This window comes from Gadus morhua, chromosome 3 (assembly GCF_902167405.1).
Source record: "Gadus morhua chromosome 3, gadMor3.0, whole genome shotgun sequence".
Taxonomy (NCBI): Eukaryota; Metazoa; Chordata; class Actinopteri; order Gadiformes; family Gadidae; genus Gadus; species Gadus morhua.
The window spans coordinates 2,827,073-2,845,529 of NC_044050.1; the positions used below are offsets into that span (position 1 = coordinate 2,827,073).

Sequence of the window (18,457 nt, forward strand, 5' to 3'; positions counted from 1 at the left end):
TGAGCGTCTGCTGGGTTAGCTGAGTGTCTCAAACTGACCATGTGCCCACCACCACCACAGGGGCATCAGCTGAATGCCGTCTCAGAGAAGGTGGGGTTTGGAAGCATAAGTAATCTGTCACTGTCTATAAATGAAGGGATTTGATCATGTTGTATTTAATTTATCGTCTAGTCGAATGGCAATGTGGTAAATTTGACGATCTTTAAAGGGGACCTATTATGCTTTTTCGACTTTTTTGACCTATAAACGTTGTTACAATGATTGATAGTCATGTTTAACCATACACAAAAAACGATGTAGATTTTCGGGAGAACTCTTCCTCTCATCTGGGCGCATTCAGCATTCTCTGTCGACGCTCGGTTTCGTCCTTCTCCGCCCCCTCCTGCCAACCCAACTCCGTTATGATTGGTTACCTTCCTTGAAGCGCGCGCGGGCAGATTTGACCAGGCATATGGGGGCGCGGCAGGAGTGCCTCTACGTAGATGATTTCCCGGAAGTGAATCGCAAACGTTGTCCCGAGTGTTTAGCGCTCTGCACAGCCACCCCAAGGAATACGTCGAAATGCATGTACGTCATTATTTGACACTTAAGTATGGTTAAACATGACTATCAATCATTATAACAACGTTTATAGGTCATAAAAGTCGAAAAAGCATAATGGGTCCCCTTTAAATGCATGTTGGGTTGTTTTTGGTGTTTCCGTTGTAATGGGTCAGCCTGATTAAAAACAAGTCATCAGATTATTCTGTAAATGCAACTGTTCAAAATACAATTCGGTTTGATCAATCTGATTTAGTCTTGTGATTCTATGTAAAAGAAAGCTTGATATCTTCGACAATCGAATCGGCCATCAACTCATTATTAAACCTGCACTATCTAACTTCCCAATAGCAGCCTCTAGTGGCTTGAGTGTACACTGCAGTTATAGCTGTGACATGTGGGGGGCTTTTATTCTTGAGAAACATTCTAGTTCAGATATGTTCTAATGGAGTAAATAGCTGCTGTAGAGATGGTACATAGTGCAGGTTTAAAATAACTCAAATAAAAAATATAGGAAATGCTTTGTATCTTTTATTTGTGTTTGTGTGTGTGTACCAGGAGCGTCTGGAGTCCCTGGTGTTTGGTCTGCTGCGTCAGAGGAAACTGGACTTCCTGGACATCTACAACGAGGAGATGATCCAGGCTGCCAAGGGCATCGTCACACAGGTTAGGAGCCCCACCACTAGCGTGCCGCTGCATTCAGTCCCCCCCCACCTGACCCCGTATGCTGGGTTAGTAACCACGACTCAGCCCCTTCTGGGGCTAAGTTCCCTTCGCCATGCTGGTTCACAAAGCCACCATGTTTCTGCCAGGTTATCTACCCACTTTACAATCAAACTGTTCACAAACGTCATTAGTGTGTCGTTACTCACCTTTTCTAAGTTATAAAGATCCTCTGTTGTGCGCCAGACATGAGTCCCTCCCTCCACTCCATCACATCCTGCTCCCTTTATGATGCACCAGGAAATGATTCAATTATATCGTTTACAATCATCAATCAGGCTATAAATGCATATTTTTATAATGGGATTTATGATGAAGCTCAGGCCATTGAAAACTGCTTGAAATTAAATGTTCGTCTGAGGGGTTCTAGTGGACAGGGCACCAGGATGAGTCTCAGCCCATGTGTTGTCTTCCAGTGTGTGGTGGACAGTGTGGTCAACATCCCGGACATCGACACGGACGTCGTCACAAAGTAGGTACACACATACGGACACTGGGTATGGTCTATCTGACAAAATATAACAAAGCAGTGAGAATCTCTAGTAGATTATTATTGTCCATCAGTTTGCGCAACTTCCAGGAACTTGCAGACGAACAGAAATCTATCTGTTCAAGTGGCTTGCTTTGGTTTAGTTGCAAATGTTCAACTGAATTTCTTCAAATGTTTGATAGCATTTCTTATTTAGCCAAATAAAGAAAGGAACAACATACACTGATCAAAGCGCATGATCATCCCTCAACCACCGTCATCCCTCCTCATAAGTCTGTCCCACCCTACCAGATAATATCAACTCAAACGAAATACATTATTGAATGGAACTATCCAAGTGTAGATGTATCCATGGTAAAAGAGGGATTAGCATTCAACCACACCATGACTATTACAATAAAATGGTACCCACATGGTTATCATGTCGAGCAACACAACATGAGAGCCTGCTGAAGCATTGTGCGTGTGTCTCCGCAGGCTGGCGGACCAGATGCGACTGATGACCTTCCTCCAGTGGTTTGACCTTCTGCAGAGCGTCTTCAGCAGCTTCCTGCTCTTCCTCCAGAGGGTGAAGGTAAGCCGGCTCCTCTCCATCCACCCTTACACGGGCTCTCTGAAACCCGGTGAAAGCCAGGATGGTTCCTGGGTGAGGTCTTTACTAATGTGGTCTACTGGGCTCTGGTGCATAAGAGGATCAGACCTGGTGATATGGGCTGTCTGTCCCAGGGTGACCTTGAAAAGGGTCTGTTGCTCTGCTCCAGATGAGAAAAATAGTGACGATTATAATGAAGAAACTTAGTAACGCATCTAAAAGACTCTTAAGACATGAAATACGATTAATTAAAAAGTGCATATGGTATACATAGACATACTTATAATGAGAGGGTTTGATTGGATTAACCATCAAATTATTTACTATTGGTTAGATATCTCTAGTCAACAATCAATGTATTAAAGGAGACATATTATGCTGTTTTCCCAACAATTGAACAGAGTATTCAGTTCCAGAAAACCTGATTTTGAAGCTGTTTGCTGGAAATAGAAAAAAATCTCGCCTACCACTAGGGCTGTAACGATACGCGTATCAAACCGAAAACCGCGATACTCAAAGCCACGAACCTGTCTCGCGGTGTGAGAAGGCAGAAGCGCGATATGCCCTTTCTAACTCTTCGGTCAAATTGTCAGATTGAAATTTGCTAATAATTTGTCTAAATAATAGTCTGCTGACAGCGCCCCCTCCTATTGATGCCGTAAATATGTGACGAGATGCCCTCTCTGTGATCACAGCTCTCCGTGGCTACGGAGGATTGCATTTCTCCACAGCCGTCGAAGTCCTCATATGCGATATGAACGACATTTATCCAGAGTGGGCCAAGCGCGAAAAAAATTGCCTGTGTGATCCTGCCTCTATTGTTTTGTGTGATTTGACTGGCAGTTTGTCTGCTTATAGGTCGGAATGAAGCGGCCACCGATTATTGACAGGATGGGTACTTTATTCTACCGGACTCGTCCGCTTCTTCACTAGACACACGCGCTACCGCTCGCTCTCCTCGCTCGTCCACTCACTCGCTGACGTCACTCACACACGCATACGCACACTGCCATTCTCGCGCACACACATATGCTACTCGTAACACTATGCCTCGTTATTGCGATGTTCATGTTTTTCCTCATCTATTGAAAGTTAGGCTATTAAACATGTTGCATTCTATACGGCCTGATTATGTCATTATTTAAGCTACATAGCCTAATAAGAAGCGCTAATAAGGATATTTGAATAAACCAACCAAACAGTTAAAGGGCCCCTTTAACTGTTTGGTTGGTTTATTCAAATATCCTATTATGCCTACCAGCAAAAAGCATCCTCCAACTGCAATCTTTGGTTATTTCTTTATTAATTTAGCTATACTTTAATAGTATTCTTTCGGTTCAAATCTGTTCAGTGTTTCATATTATTTGTTATTAAATGTTACATTAAGATAATTGGTATTTAAGTGTTGTTTAAATAAAATGCTTTTTAAATTTAAAAGAATCGTGGGATGTATCGAACCGTGGGTCAAAAATCGTGATACAAACCGAATCGTGAATTTGTGTATCGTTACAGCCCTACCTACCACTATTCCCCTCTGTTTCAGTCCCTACAGAATGCGCTGTTTCTCGTGTCTGTAGCTTTAATGCAAAATGAGCTGCTGCCCATTAACCAATGAGCTGTCAGAGTGAACCACAGCATGGAGGAGAAGTGATTGTTGCTGTTTGCGGACTCTCTGAGCTCTATATCTATTAGGGGTGTAACGGTACATGTATTTGTATTGAACCGTTTCGGTACGGGGTGCTCGGTTCGGTACGGTGGCGTACCGAACGAGTTTCCATACGGACATATTAAGTAGAGGACCGCATGTGTGTGCACATGCACAGTTGCGCACACCGTAGCTGTGTTCGAAATCGTTCCCTATTCACTCACTCATTATTCCCTATATAGTGTTCATGATATAGTAGGGGTGTGACGATACACTCGGCTCACGAGACGAGACGAGACACGATATTGGGTTCACGAGAACGAGACGAGACGAGATTTTATATAAAAGTTAAAGTAAAATAAATTAAATTAAATAATTCTCTTTTTTCAAGTGCAAACAATATTATGTGCAAAATCAAAGTACACAAAGGTACTTTGATTAAATGTATTCGTTTTCGCGGTTATTCAGCCTCTTCTTCTCCTCCGGAAAAACACGACCGCATTGCATTGTGGTATACGGGAGTAACATGTAGGGTACATCGGATGTACACTCAAATTTTGGGTATTTTAAGTGCATTATATAGTGCATGAAATTAACCACTGAGAATTCGAACACCACTACAAAATGGCGAGCACCCTATATAGTACCCTATATCCGTGATAGGGAACGATTTCGAACACAGCTTATGGCTGCTTTCGATGCCTCCCCTGCTTCCCCTCCTTCTCCTCCTCTTCTTTTCCTTCTCCTTCTTTAGGTTCTGGCAGACTAGATGTAGCAAAGGCGCATTACTGCCTCCACAGGCGACAAATAGAAGTTTGGATAAATCACAAATCTCGCAAGACAGATTTTTAACGCGACAGGTAATATCGTCGAGGTTAATCTCGCGAGATCTCGTGGCACGAGATCTCGTCACACCCCTATGATATAGTGCACTATTTCGGGAACGAACAAACGAGAATTCGGACACAACGATGAACATTTCTAAACGTCATTTGCGTCAGTAAATTCGCCGGGTATTTGTGTGACGCAGACAGATCATGTCTGCGTGTTTACATGACGCCCACATCATGTAAACAAACCGGGCACTCACGAGGAAAGCTAGAGGTTTTATTGAAGTTGAATGTTACATTTCCTTGTTCAAGTTTTTTTTAATTAATTTTTAATATTAAATATTCAATGTTAAATCCCAGATAAATTGTTGAGATTTCTAAACGAAAGCCGTAAACTCTTCTTCTCCTCCGGAAAAACACGGCCGTATTGCATTGTGGTATACGGGAGTAACATGTAGGGCACATCATATGTACACTCAAATTTTGGGTATTTTAAGTGCACTATATAGTATATAGTGCATGAGTAAAATTTAATCCGAGCAACAACTTGAAACTGTTTAGTGTTGCAATTGTTCAATTTTGCCCATGGAGAAAATATATTTTTTAAAGAAACAGTCTGAGCCAATGTTATTTATTTTTATTTCTAAATTTCAGAATCTTGTATTTATATTTTTTCGAGCAGAATTCTAGCTTTGTATTGTCTAATGTTCCTATTGTTAAAAGCAAAAAATTGTGTTATGAACAACTAGCACATTTATATCTTGCATTTCGTTTTCTTACTGTACCGAAAATGAACCGAACCGTGACCTCAAAACCGAAGTAGGCAAGGCAAGGCAACTTTATTTATATAGCACTTTTCATACACAAGGCAGACTCAAAGTGCTTCACATATAAACATTGTCATACAATAAAATAAAATAATAGGTAAGTAAAAGAAAACGTATGCAAAGAAATGAGTAAAATAGAAAGTGCAATGTATTTAAGATCAGATCAACAGTCTCTCTGGTATCCGCGTCGGGACTCCAACCCGACCTAAAAGGAACTTGGTACTTTCTCTGGGACCCCAACCCGGATTCTAGTAACCCTTATCCTTTCTCTCTGGTATCAGATCATGTATCTTTCTGGTAAAAATAGAAAATTAAATTGAAAGTTAAAAAGGCTTTTTAGTAAGTAAAATTGAAAGTGCAATGTATTTACGATCAGATCAACAGTCTCTCTGGAACCCAAGTCAGGACTCCAATCCAGATTCTAGGACTCTAACCCAGTCAGAACTTGGAAACGTCTCCCACGGAGCTCGGTATGCCAACACCAGATGATGGCTCACTTTTTTCCTCTCAGATTCAACACAACCAATATCTGTGATTCCACGGCGGGAATCAAAACAACATAACTCTAACCACGAACCAAAGGAACACACGTCGGGACTCCAACCCGACCTAAAGGAACTTGGTCCTTTCTCTGGGACTCCAACCTGACCTAAAGGAACTTGGTCCTTTCTCTGGGACTCCAACCCGACCTAAAGGAACTAGGTCCTTTCTCTGGGACTCCAACCCGACCTAAGGAACTTGGTCCTTTCTCTGGGACTCCAACCCAGATTCTAGGGCTCTAACCCAGACAGAACTTGGGTCTCAAACCCTTATCCTTTCTCTCTGGTATCAGATCATGTATCTTTTCTGGTAAAAATAGAAAATAAAGGGAAAGTTAAAAAGGCATTTTAGTAAAATAAAGGCAAAGTATTTAAGATTTAGCAGAAAGCTAAAGCAAACATAAAAGTCTTCAATCTTGTTTTAAAGGTGCTCAGAGTTGGGGCAAGTGTTAAATCCTTGGAGTTTATTCCAGCTATTTGTTGCATAGTAACTTAATCCTGCTTTCCCATGTTTCGTGTTTACTCTGGGGATAATTAACAGATTGGTCTCAGAAGATCTTAGTGTTCTAGAAGGCTTATGTAGTGGAAGCATATCAGTTAAATATTTTGGGCCTAAACCATGCAGGGATTTATAGGTTGGCAACATGATTTTAAAATCAATTCTCTGATGACGTACCTTACCGAGATTTTTGTGTGCCGTTACACCCCTAATATCTATATAATAATGATAATATTATGTATAGGTATTTATATCATATTACTGTATATCTTGTATATAACGGCCAAAAGCTATGTGCGCCTCGGATGATATTATGAATCATAAAGACTGCGTCTGACATCTCTGGTACTTCCACAACAAACAAAGACTCGTAATGGGGGTTATCTCGGCCATGGTTGAGAAGAATTGGGGGAAAGGAACCTTCAGCCTTGACTCTCTCTGTACATATTGTACATATTGTACATATTGAGCCGCGACATGGAGGAGGGGATTGTACTCCCGGAGCTGAGCTGCCGGACTGCCGCCGAGCTCCCCCCGCCGGAGCTGCCGGACTGCCGCCAGAACTTCGGCGGTTGTCCGGTAGCTCCGCCGGACTCCCTGCCAGGCAGTCACATAGCAAACTGACAAATTAGACATCTATTTTTGTATGGAATATCCCTGCTTCTGAAATGCGCGAACATCTCCGCCCAGCGCTAGTCCGCTGGTCCACAAAATCTTAGCTATGCTCTGATTGAAGTGGGGTTTGGAAAGTGGGTGGTAATATTCAAATGTTCCCCCTTCCTACGCAGGAGGGGGCAAATAAACGGACTCGCTTATTTGGTAACTGTAGGTGGGGTACTTTCTGAAATGCATATCTCACTCAGAAGAATCATGTACAGACTTTTTTCAAAGTTTGTATGCGTGTGGGAGCACCAGAGACCCAAAACAACACCCCAAATCCCTGGTAAAGTTATGTTTTCATAAAATGTCCCCATTCTCAGAATAAAAGACACTGGACAACATCCTAAGATCCTCCAGAATTATGAGGACCAGTCAGAGTTCTGGTGATGAAGCCATTATGTTGAACCTCGGCGTTCATTATTGATGATGACGATAATAATAATAATAATTCATTATATTTATATAGCGCTTTTCAATGACCTATAGATGCTTACCATGAAGGGGGGGACCTAACTCACCACCACCAGTGTGTAACACCCACTTGGGTGATGCACGGCAGCCAATCTGCGCCAGAACGCAAATATAATTTGTTAAGATGACTTTGTTGTTCCAAGTGAAGATCTCGCCTCCACAAATGTCAACAATAACATATTGCACATTGGTATTTTAGAATTAATAACCCTTGCGTCATCATGTTTGTGGACAAGAATGATCGGCATGAAAGTATTTTTTTGACAATCATTTTGGTTTTATTAAACCAGGAGGGACGGTACCGATGGTTTGATCCCCCGGACCGCTGAGGTCCTGTAAGCCCCTCTAGCTCCCCAACCAGGGTCTACAGATCGCTGAGGCTAACACTGAGGTCCTGTAAGCCCCTCTAGCTCCCCATCCAGGGTCTACAGGCCGCGTGAGGCTAACTTCCTGCCTCTCTCTGCAGGCCACGCTGAGTGTGATCAGGAACGTGGTGCTGGAGGCCCTGGACTCCAACCAGAAGAGCCGGCTGCTGGCAGAGCAGACCACGGCCCCTGCCGCATGCCACGCGTCCCCACCCCCCCATCAGTCACATCCCGGGGAGGCGGAGCTGGCCTACCTCACCCACGAGGGCCTCTTCATCAGCGACGCTCTGAGCGACGCCCAGCGGGCCCACGGGGGCCCCCAGGAGAAGAGCTCCGGCTTAGGCCCCAGGCCCCAGCATGGAGGAGCGGTTGAGCCGGAGGGGAGCCCCAGGCCCCAACAGGGAGAAGCGGTGGGGCCGGATAGGGCCTCAAGCGACTCTGCCTCGGGGACCACAGAGTCTTCCTCCGGCAGGGACCAAGGCTTCCTCGCAGCAGGGGGCGCTGTCAGCCTGTGAGTGACTGATCAGCATGCTAGTTTACTCTGTAGCCACTGAGGCGTTTTGTAGAAGCGGTTCTAAAGGGACAAAGGTGGAGCTTAGCTTTCTAGAGCGATTTGCAGGGAAAGCGTACATTGAGGCCATTCCTTGGCAATAATTACAGCAAGGATTAACCGTGTGGAGTGTGAAGGTTAGAATGAGAGGTTGATGTTAAAGAGCCACTGACCCCACTGTTTCAGCTGGAGTTAAAACACTGAGCTTTAGGAAAGAGGGGGCTTGTTATCCCCATGGTAACGATCCACATCAACCTTTTGTTACTTTTTTAGTACCGTCGTTGTGTATGAGTGTTATAAAGAGTAATGTCCTATGAAGTGTGCCACACACCTACTATCGTTTGTGTGTGGCTGTGACAAGTGTCCAAAAAGCTCAAATTTCTCTCTATGTTGACGACCCTATAAGACATATTACCAAGTTAAATAGGTTCACTGGCTCTTTAAAGACAGACAGATCTTGCTACCCCTATTTTATTTTCAACCCTGGACACGCATGCGCCCACGCACAAGTCCACATAGTTGGTGCTAAGAGAAACTCCACTCATGGAATGACCAGCTTCAGACTAGTCTTGCCTCACTTTTGCTTGAAGGCTGTAATGTCATGTGTTGCTCTTTAACTAATCCTGCTGGTGCCCAGTGTAGCCGTTAGTCTCGTGGTGTGCTATTGGCCAGCCCAATGCCACTGTATCAGCCCCATTCCATGAGTCATGGTCACTCTCATTCAGCAGACAGATGCAGCCTGTATTGAACTCATACGGCTGTTCCCAAGAGGTCCATTCAGGTCAACCCCATCGTGGCGCTCAGTGTTTGCTCCGTTGAAGGTTTTGCTTGGTTGGTCCCCCTGGGCTGCCCTTTGTTATGTGACCATGCAGGTCGGGGGAGGACATGATGCCAAGCGAGCTGGAGCTTGGCCGCGTGGCCAACAACATCCAGGAGCTGCTGTACGCTGCCTCCGACCTCAGCCACGACCGCTGCGTCAAGGTCCTCATGGCCCGAGCCAAGGTAAGCAAAAACGGGCCCCCAGCACACACACAGGGGCCCCAGCACCCACACACGGGCCCCAGCACCCACACACGGGCCCCAGCACCCACACACGGGCCCCAGCACCCACGCACGGGCTAGGCACCCACGCACGGGCTAGGCACCCACGCACAGGCTAGGCACCCACGCCCAGGCCCCAGCACCCACGCACGGGCCCATGCAACCACACACGTGCCTCACTCCACCTAGTTCCCTGCTACCCTCCACCTAGGTCCCTGCTACACTCCACCTAGGTCCCTACTACACACAGCACTAGGTGACTTTTACTGGGCTCCTCCAGACAAAGGACTCAGGGTGGGGACGTTCTGGTTCATTGGTCTGAGCCCTCACTGTGATAACCCCGTCCGGCCCGGGTCTAACGGCTCCCTCCCCAGGATGGCTCCCTGGAGCGCCTCAGCCCGGGGGAGTTTGTGGGCCTGTCCCAGGCCGTGGAGGCATTCGCCCGTAGCACGGAGGATCTGTGCTGCCGGCGCAGCGTGTCCCTGCGGGGGGCGCTGCAGAGCCAGGCCAACCGCTTTGTCCACCGCTTCCACGAGGAGCGCAAGACCAAGCTCAGGTAACCCACTCCCCCCACACCACACTGTCGCCTGCTGCCCCCCACCCAGGTACTCTGCCTCCCTCACTGATTAGACTGTTGGAGATGGCCTTCCTCCAACCCTCTCAAGCCTTCCCTCAGCCCCGCTGAGGCCGCCCACCAACTAGGGCTGTACGATCTATCGAAAATGTATCGTCATTGCGCTATCGACGCTTGCGATAGACATACCGCAAAAAATACTGATCTTCGATACAATGTAGTCTACGAGTCCCGCACTGGTCCATTTTTTGAGACCTGCCCCCGCCCGTACCCTTATGCTACGGCCACACCAAACGCGTTACTCGCGTTGGATAACGCGTGTAACGTGCCTAACTTGACGCTTGATCATTGTGTGTCACAAAAATGGTTCAATGCGCCTAACGCGCCTGTGGCTGCGCTGGATTTAGGAGTCCGAGGTAGGAAACCCAAACGCCGCCGTGTTTGGGTGCATGATAGAGCTTAGATCGGGTGAGATTAAATAATCTCGGATATAAATAACAATAATCGGGTTTAATAACTTCACATGGTGTGTCTGGTGTGTTTCCAGCATTCGCAGTGTTGATCAGCAGAGAAATAGTCCGCCAAGACGTTGAGGTTGCTTAGCAACCAGAGACGCTGTCCATGCAAGTGAACGGAGCGTTCACTCTTCGTCATAACTATCAAACCAAACATCCTACTCCATACTCTCTGCCAGTGACGTCGGGTCAAGCTCCACGCTGATTGGCTATCGCGGCTAAGCATCACGCGTTGGAGCGTTGAAAGTTACATTTTTTGAACTCCGGGCGTTGGTGCGTTTGGGCCGTTACTTCGTTTACGTGTGGAATTACATGCGTCTGCCGCGTCTAACGCGTCTAACGCGACGCTTCAACGCGTGTAACGGGTCTACGCGCCTATACAAATGGTTCCCTATGCAAAAATGCAGATTTTCGACGCACCAAACGCAAGTAACGCGGTTGGTGTGGCCGTACCTTTAAAGTTCAGCACCAGATCCGACCCGTCACCCGTGATAAAATCACAATTAAATCTGCACCCGCCCGGACCCATCAATATTTGGCCCGTTACCCGACCCATGCCCGCGATAAATCACACACAAGCTAAAATCACTCAAATGAATGTGCTTTATTTTCATCGCGCACTATTGGAGCACGACTCTCTTGCACTCCCCCTCTAATTACGAGATGGTTAGTGTTTTGTTACACCTTTCCTGCTGTCGGCTCCCAGACCGTTGGAGGAGCATAGGGGAGACGTTCCCTCCAGGGCCCATGTTCTCTCAGGGGTAACACCCTTCACTTCGACCAGCAGTGGCTCTGCTTATTGGTCGGAATATGGTCGGAATGAAGCGGCCAACGATTCTTGAAAGGCTGGGTACTTTAATTTACTCACAACCGGACACGTTTGTTACATCACTAGACTGACACACGCTAGCGCTCACTGTCCTTGCTCCTCCACTCACTCGCTGACGTCACTCACACACACAAACTGCCATTCTTGCGCTCACACATACGCTACTTTCGTAACATTAGGTTATTTAATGTACCCCAATATTTGCGATGTGGTCAAAAAATTTTTTTCAGCAAACTGAAATGTTTTGGTTTTCATCCGCTATCCGCCCGGATTCTTTACCCGCCCAGACCCCCGCCCGTGAATTTTAGGGACGTCACAATCCGCCCGTCTTAGCAACTTTTATGCGGGTACCCGACCCGTTGCAGGGCTTCTACGTGCACTGATTGTTCTACAGTTCCACACATGCACTTTAGTTTAACTACATTGTTGCTGATTGTTACTTGTGTTAGTTTTTTTCGGCCAAGAACTCGCTATAAAGGTATATCATTGTTTTATTACTATCATTTTATTATTTTATGTTTTAATGTCATCATTTAAGCAACCTTAACCTCCCAGACACCATTCTGCAACACCTTATTGGCTCAACACTCTTTCCAAACCAGGTTTGAAAAGAGGTTACCTGTTTAGGTTGAGACATTGCAGTTGGAGTGATATGTCAATGACAATTTCATTTTGTTAACAGTATCAGAAAATGCTTAAGGGGGCAAGGTGACCTATGGCCAGCTTTGCAGGTGTGGCTGCATTATTCCCAATAAAAATAATGTTGGAATGGAAACAATGCATTTCTTTTTTAATTTCTGCATCAGTCTATGTTGGCAACAAGTAGAGTGAACAAAAACAATAAATATCGCAAGTCATATTATCTTAATATAGAATAATGTTATTGCATGTTTGCCTAATATCGTGCAGCCCTACCACCAACTGAATGAACTCGTTATGTTGGTTGTTAAGTGATGTTGGTAATCCTCCCCGCCAAGCATCCTATTGGTTGTTATGTTGGTACTATGCACCTCTCCTCCTCTGTTCCTATTGGTTGTGATGTTGGTGCTCTGATCCTCTCCTCCACCTCTCCTCCTATTGGTTGTTATGTGATGTGGTGCTCCTCCCCTCTGAGCCTCCTATTGGTTGTGATGTTGGTGCTCTGATCCTCTCCTCCACCTCTCCTCCTATTGGTTGTCACGTGATGTTGGCCCTCTTCTCCTCCGCAGCCTCCTATTGGACAACGAGCGCTGGAAGCAGGCTGAGGTGCCGGTGGAGTTCCAGCACCTGGTGGACTCCATCGCCGACGGCAGGATCGCACTGCCGGAGCGCAAGCCCCCAGGTGACCTTTGACCTTTGCTGAGGGGTCAGCATCGGGTTATTATGGCCCAATCCCAAAGTGAGCCCTGAGGACTAAAGACTCATGGACTTAATTGATCTCAGTTGCTAAGTGAATGAGTGCGTGCGGCCACATGGGCTCAGATAGGTATATATGGGATTGGGACAGCACTACACGAGAGCATGTTACCTTGTCAACGTTTAATGACAAAGATGCTGCTGACGCTTGCCGGTTTGGCAATTCTCCTTTTTGTTTTCTTTTTTTGTAAATGCAATGAAAACAATCGGCTACAGCAATTTATTGATATTAGAAAATATAATTTTTACATTTGGATATTTCAGTATAAAGGATGTATTGAATTAGGTGATTATTGGCCTACAAATACTAATCATAAGTCAGAACGGGCTACATTTGGCTGAATTATAGAAGGTATAATTATAGTAATATGAAAAGCCGTTTGGGAGCCAAAAGAGCCGGCTCTTGTTGGTGGGCTGATCCAAATGATCCGGCTCACTAAAAAAAGGCAGAAATTCCCATCTGGTCGCGCATTGACAGTAGCGTTGTCTTGTTGTTTACCTTCCTAATTTCCGGATTTCCCTATGGTCTCCACGGTATACGTTACAACGCTTTGAACTGTGGGTAATTCCCTTAGGCGAAGTCTGCACTGATGCAGGCTCACGGAAAGGGCTCGGTAAGTGTGGACTCGAACCCTCATGCCCTTTGGAAATCGACATTGGGACAGCCCTAAAGCCTTAATTATTTCGCGAGAACGCGCAGCTGAGTCCGTGAGTCCGGACATTGGGATTGGGCCTATGAAGTGTGGCTTTGTGAAACCATTCAGGAATATGTATTTGGAAATAAATGACGGTACTGTTGTTGTGAATTATATTTAATAATAACATTGAACAGTTCAGTACATTATTTTACATTAAAACAAATTTCCAGATATCATTATAATTAATTAATTAATTTAATCATGGGTATTTTTGTCCTCCCATATTGTATTTCATCCACTTTAAATAAATCGTACATCCCTTCTAGCATTTCAATTGATACACTTCTACAGCCACTTCTTTATCTAAATATCTATATATCTATATCTATATCTAGATAGATAGATGGATAGATAGATGTGTGTGTATATGTATATAATCTGAAGGTGTGTGGCGGTGCTCTTGGTTTGTTGTCAGGGAACGCTGAGGAGAGGAAACCTGGGGATTTCCTCCTGGTGGACGGCCAGAAGTACGCTGTTGTTGGGTAGGTATAGGCCCTTACTCCACTTCTGCACGGTGTGCAGGGCACTGAAGCCCTCTGAGGAGGTGTTTTTCTGTTAGTCCTCTGAGGAGGTGTTGTTCTGTTTTGTTCTCTCATGAGGTGTTGTATACTACTCTGTATCCGTAATCCGTATCCGGCCTCCGTAACTACGGAGACCCCTCGAGCATTCGAAGTTCTCTGTTCGGATGTTGGATAAGCAATGCAATTCGCCGCCCGGTCGATCTTATATGTTGACTACAAACCATGTAAATAGTTTTGTAAATAAACTTCCAAAGCTTTACAAATCCTATTTGGTGTTTTATTGGACCTTAATGTGCAAAGTAAACAATGTACAAAGTAAATAAGGTGCAAAGTCAAACCAGAGAAGTGATTACAGAAATGATTTTGTTAGAGGACCAATCACAGCCCTTACCGTCACCGTTGCGTCAACGGATAGTTAAAAAATATTGGATGCGCATGTAAGCTACGAAGAGGTTCTCCGTCAGGCTCTCTGGCTACGAAGAGGGCTCTCCCTGTCTACGTACAGCACTTTACGGAGGACTATAAACCGGCCTTAAGTCCTCTGATGAGGAGGTGTTGTTCTGTTAGTCCTCTGATGAGGAGGTGTTGTTCTGTTAGTCCTCTGATGAGGAGGTGTTGTTCTGTTAGTCCTCTGATGAGGAGGTGTTGTTCTGTTAGTCCTCTGATGAGGAGGTGTTGTACTGTTAGTCCTCTGATGAGGAGGTGTTGTACTGTTAGTCCTCTGATGAGGAGGTGTTGTTCTGTTAGTCCTCTGATGAGGAGGTGTTGTTCTGTTAGTCCTCTGATGAGGAGGTGTTGTTCTGTTAGTCCTCTGATGAGGAGGTGTTGTTCTGTTAGAGTCCTCTGATGAGGAGGTGTTGTTCTGTTAGTCCTCTGATGAGGAGGTGTTGTTCTGTTAGTCCTCTGATGAGGAGGTGTTGTTCTGTTAGTCCTCTGATGAGGAGGTGTTGTTCTGTTAGTCCTCTGATGAGGAGGTGTTGTTCTGTTAGTCCTCTGATGAGGAGGTGTTGTTCTGTTAGTCCTCTGATGAGGAGGTGTTGTTCTGTTAGTCCTCTGATGAGGAGGTGTTGTTCTGTTAGTCCTCTGATGAGGAGGTGTTGTACTGTTAGTCCTCTGATGAGGAGGTGTTGTTCTGTTAGTCCTCTGATGAGGAGGTGTTGTTCTGTTAGTCCTCTGATGAGGAGGTGTTGTTCTGTTAGTCCTCTGATGAGGAGGTGTTGTTCTGTTAGTCCTCTGATGAGGAGGTGTTGTTCTGTTAGTCCTCTGATGAGGAGGTGTTGTTCTGTTAGTCCTCTGATGAGGAGGTGTTGTTCTGTTAGAGTCCTCTGATGAGGAGGTGTTGTTCTGTTAGAGTCCTGAAGCCCTGCTGATGTGTTGTTCCCTGACAGGACGGTGCTGCTGCTGATCAGGATCTTCCTGGAGTACTGTCAGTGCATTAACGACATCCCCTCCATTACCACGGACCTGCTGTCCAGGCTGGCTGACCTGCTCAAGGTGAGCTCACCCATCTGGGCCACAACAGGGTTAACATTCATGTTATTACAGTTCCTATTGTTTCTATTGTCATTTATCGATTATTACTGTGTTCAGTGTGGATCTCTTTTGATAAGCATATGTTACCGGCGCCAGATCTAGGGGAATGTGGGCAGGTACAAGGCCCACAGGCTGGTTTGCGCTGTGGGTAATATGAAGTGGAGAACAACAGTATTCAGCATAAATATCACAGCACAAACATCAGAGTATAAATATCATAGCATAAAACATGCCTCAAAGTGACTTTAACTCTAATAATATATCTACATGACTTTGGAATATAATAAAACAATAAATAAACCAATACATCAATAATTGTCCATACCATAAATAAATAGCAGCATATATACAAATAGCTGGCAGTATAAATACCACATCTCTACTTGTGTGTCCACCCGCACACACGCACCACACACGCTGGCTTCTGCCAGCTCACCAGCGACAACCGCTAGTAACTACATTCAAAACACTGCAAATCACACTTTCAAACACAACAAAGCTCCCCAAACACAACATGAACAAACGCACCACCCATAGGACTGCGTGATAGATTAACCATGGTTCAATGGAATATAATAAAATTTTTCCTGTGGGTAATATGAAGTGGAGAACAACAGTATTCAATCTTGCTCAAGTAATCAACAGTTTATTTACTCGAGCTATGGTCTCCATGGCAACCCACTATGGCAATCGTGCACAGTGCAACCTAGTGGCATGAAAATAAATACAATAGCGGCTAGCGGGTAATACAATTAACCGCTAAAACAAAAATATGTGAGGGGGGGAACTGTTTTATAACACAAGCCATTTTCTATGCCTGTTACACATACACTCCTATTAGCACACACTTGGTACTACTGCACAAACACACACACTCTACTGCTGCACAAACACACACACACACTACTGCTGCACACACAAGCACACTCTACTGCTGCGCACGCACACACACTCACTACCGTTTCACACGCACTATACCGTTTCACGCAGGCTCTCTACTGCCGCACACACACACACACACTCTACTGTTGAAACACACTCTGTACCGCTGCAGACACACACTCTGTACTGCTGCACACACACACACACACACACACACACACACACACACACACACACACACACACACACACACACACACACACACACACACACACACACACACACACACACACACACACACTGTACAAACACTCACTCTGTGCTACTGCACACACTCAGCACTGCTCCACACACTAAATTCCACACACTCCCTGTACTGTTGCACACACAGTATTCAACAGTGATTCTGCTGCTTACTCTCCAATAGTGATTCTGCCTCAGAGTATTATATTAGCTATGAATTCAAACGGCACTAAAGCACTTTTGCCTTTGGTGATGAGAACCTTAGTAAAGTACTTGTGGTACGTACGGTGATGGACTGCTATGTTGTATTCCCCCCGTCCTGACCCCCAACCCGTCCAGACTACTGTTATGAATTAATGCCCTAAATATGACTACTTTATTGCCTTTGAATATATAATGTTAGTTTCCCTGGGTAAAGGGACATTAGCACCCCCTATCGCCTTTTGCCAATCACTTCAGGGAGGACGTTCCTCCCCCAGCCTCCGTTGACTCCCATTAATTTCCCTGAAAGTACTGGCGGCCGGTGAATAACATGGGTTTCAATGGGAGAGAGGAGGAAAGTCCTCCTCTGAGTGGGTGTGACTTTAAAGGCCTACGTGCAGGTTAACATGAAGTTTTGATTAATGGGTATATAAAGCACTCAATATGCGTATCATTTATAAAATATCTCCAAAATAGTGTTAAAGTCCAGTTTTTGGCGTTTTTGGCAGTAACGGGTGTTTTCTCACGCCATTCAGCGATGACGTCACGTTGGGGAGACGTGGTGGAAGGTAGCCTCAGCCTAGTACTAGAACTATGGCGTCTAAGAGGTGGCAAGAACCACAAATAACATGTATGATTGCCCACAGCAGTATAATTTCGAACCTGGTGAGAGGGCGAATGAGGAATTGCTGAGAACTGATGGCGGTCAAAGCCAATTAAATGCATGGTCAGAGGAGAATGAGTGGAGAGTTGCTATCATTTAGCAACGCAGCAACGAGCGCTGGAGCTAGTCAATGAACAGCAGTGCATGCAATAACGACACTTTTATTTATTTTTACTGTCAGTGAATAGCACCGAGTGAAAGTCAACGTTTTCTTTATATCTAGTGACAGTGATTATGTCGCAAGTACCGGTAAACTTAGTAGGAAGATCTAGAAAAAGAAGACATAATGCTAGCTATGGGCTTACTTAGCCTATCGGACAGCATTCAGTGCACTTGCAAATGAGTGCCGGCAAGTATAACCGATCGTGGTGTGACATTATTTAACCATCAATCTACCGCAAATACGACCAGACGGATGTACATTGAACAAATACACAAAGCACACCGTCTAACCCGGCGGATGCTGACAGACGGCCCACAACAAGCCAAACATCACCACGGCGGGTGTGCTCTCTCTCTCTCTCTCGCTCGCCCGTACATAATCACTCCAACTCCAAGGCTGCTTCACTAAGACCACACCTAACCACAAGGCCTTCATAACCATGCAGTATGGCGAAGCCTGAAAAGGAC

At 45.3% G+C, this 18,457-nt stretch overlaps 1 protein-coding gene across 1 annotated transcript in view; it reads left to right on the forward strand.

Annotated features, from left to right (window-relative positions):
- Positions 1-18,457, forward strand: part of vps54 (VPS54 subunit of GARP complex) — a 41,040-nt gene that overhangs the window by 14,405 nt on the left and 8,178 nt on the right. The window contains exons 9-17 of the mRNA XM_030352624.1: positions 1,099-1,206; positions 1,680-1,735; positions 2,231-2,327; positions 8,283-8,692; positions 9,604-9,733; positions 10,147-10,328; positions 12,899-13,011; positions 14,199-14,265; positions 15,693-15,798. Coding sequence (XP_030208484.1) covers positions 1,099-1,206; positions 1,680-1,735; positions 2,231-2,327; positions 8,283-8,692; positions 9,604-9,733; positions 10,147-10,328; positions 12,899-13,011; positions 14,199-14,265; positions 15,693-15,798 — 1,269 coding nt within the window. The remainder of the gene's footprint in view (positions 1-1,098; positions 1,207-1,679; positions 1,736-2,230; positions 2,328-8,282; positions 8,693-9,603; positions 9,734-10,146; positions 10,329-12,898; positions 13,012-14,198; positions 14,266-15,692; positions 15,799-18,457) is intronic.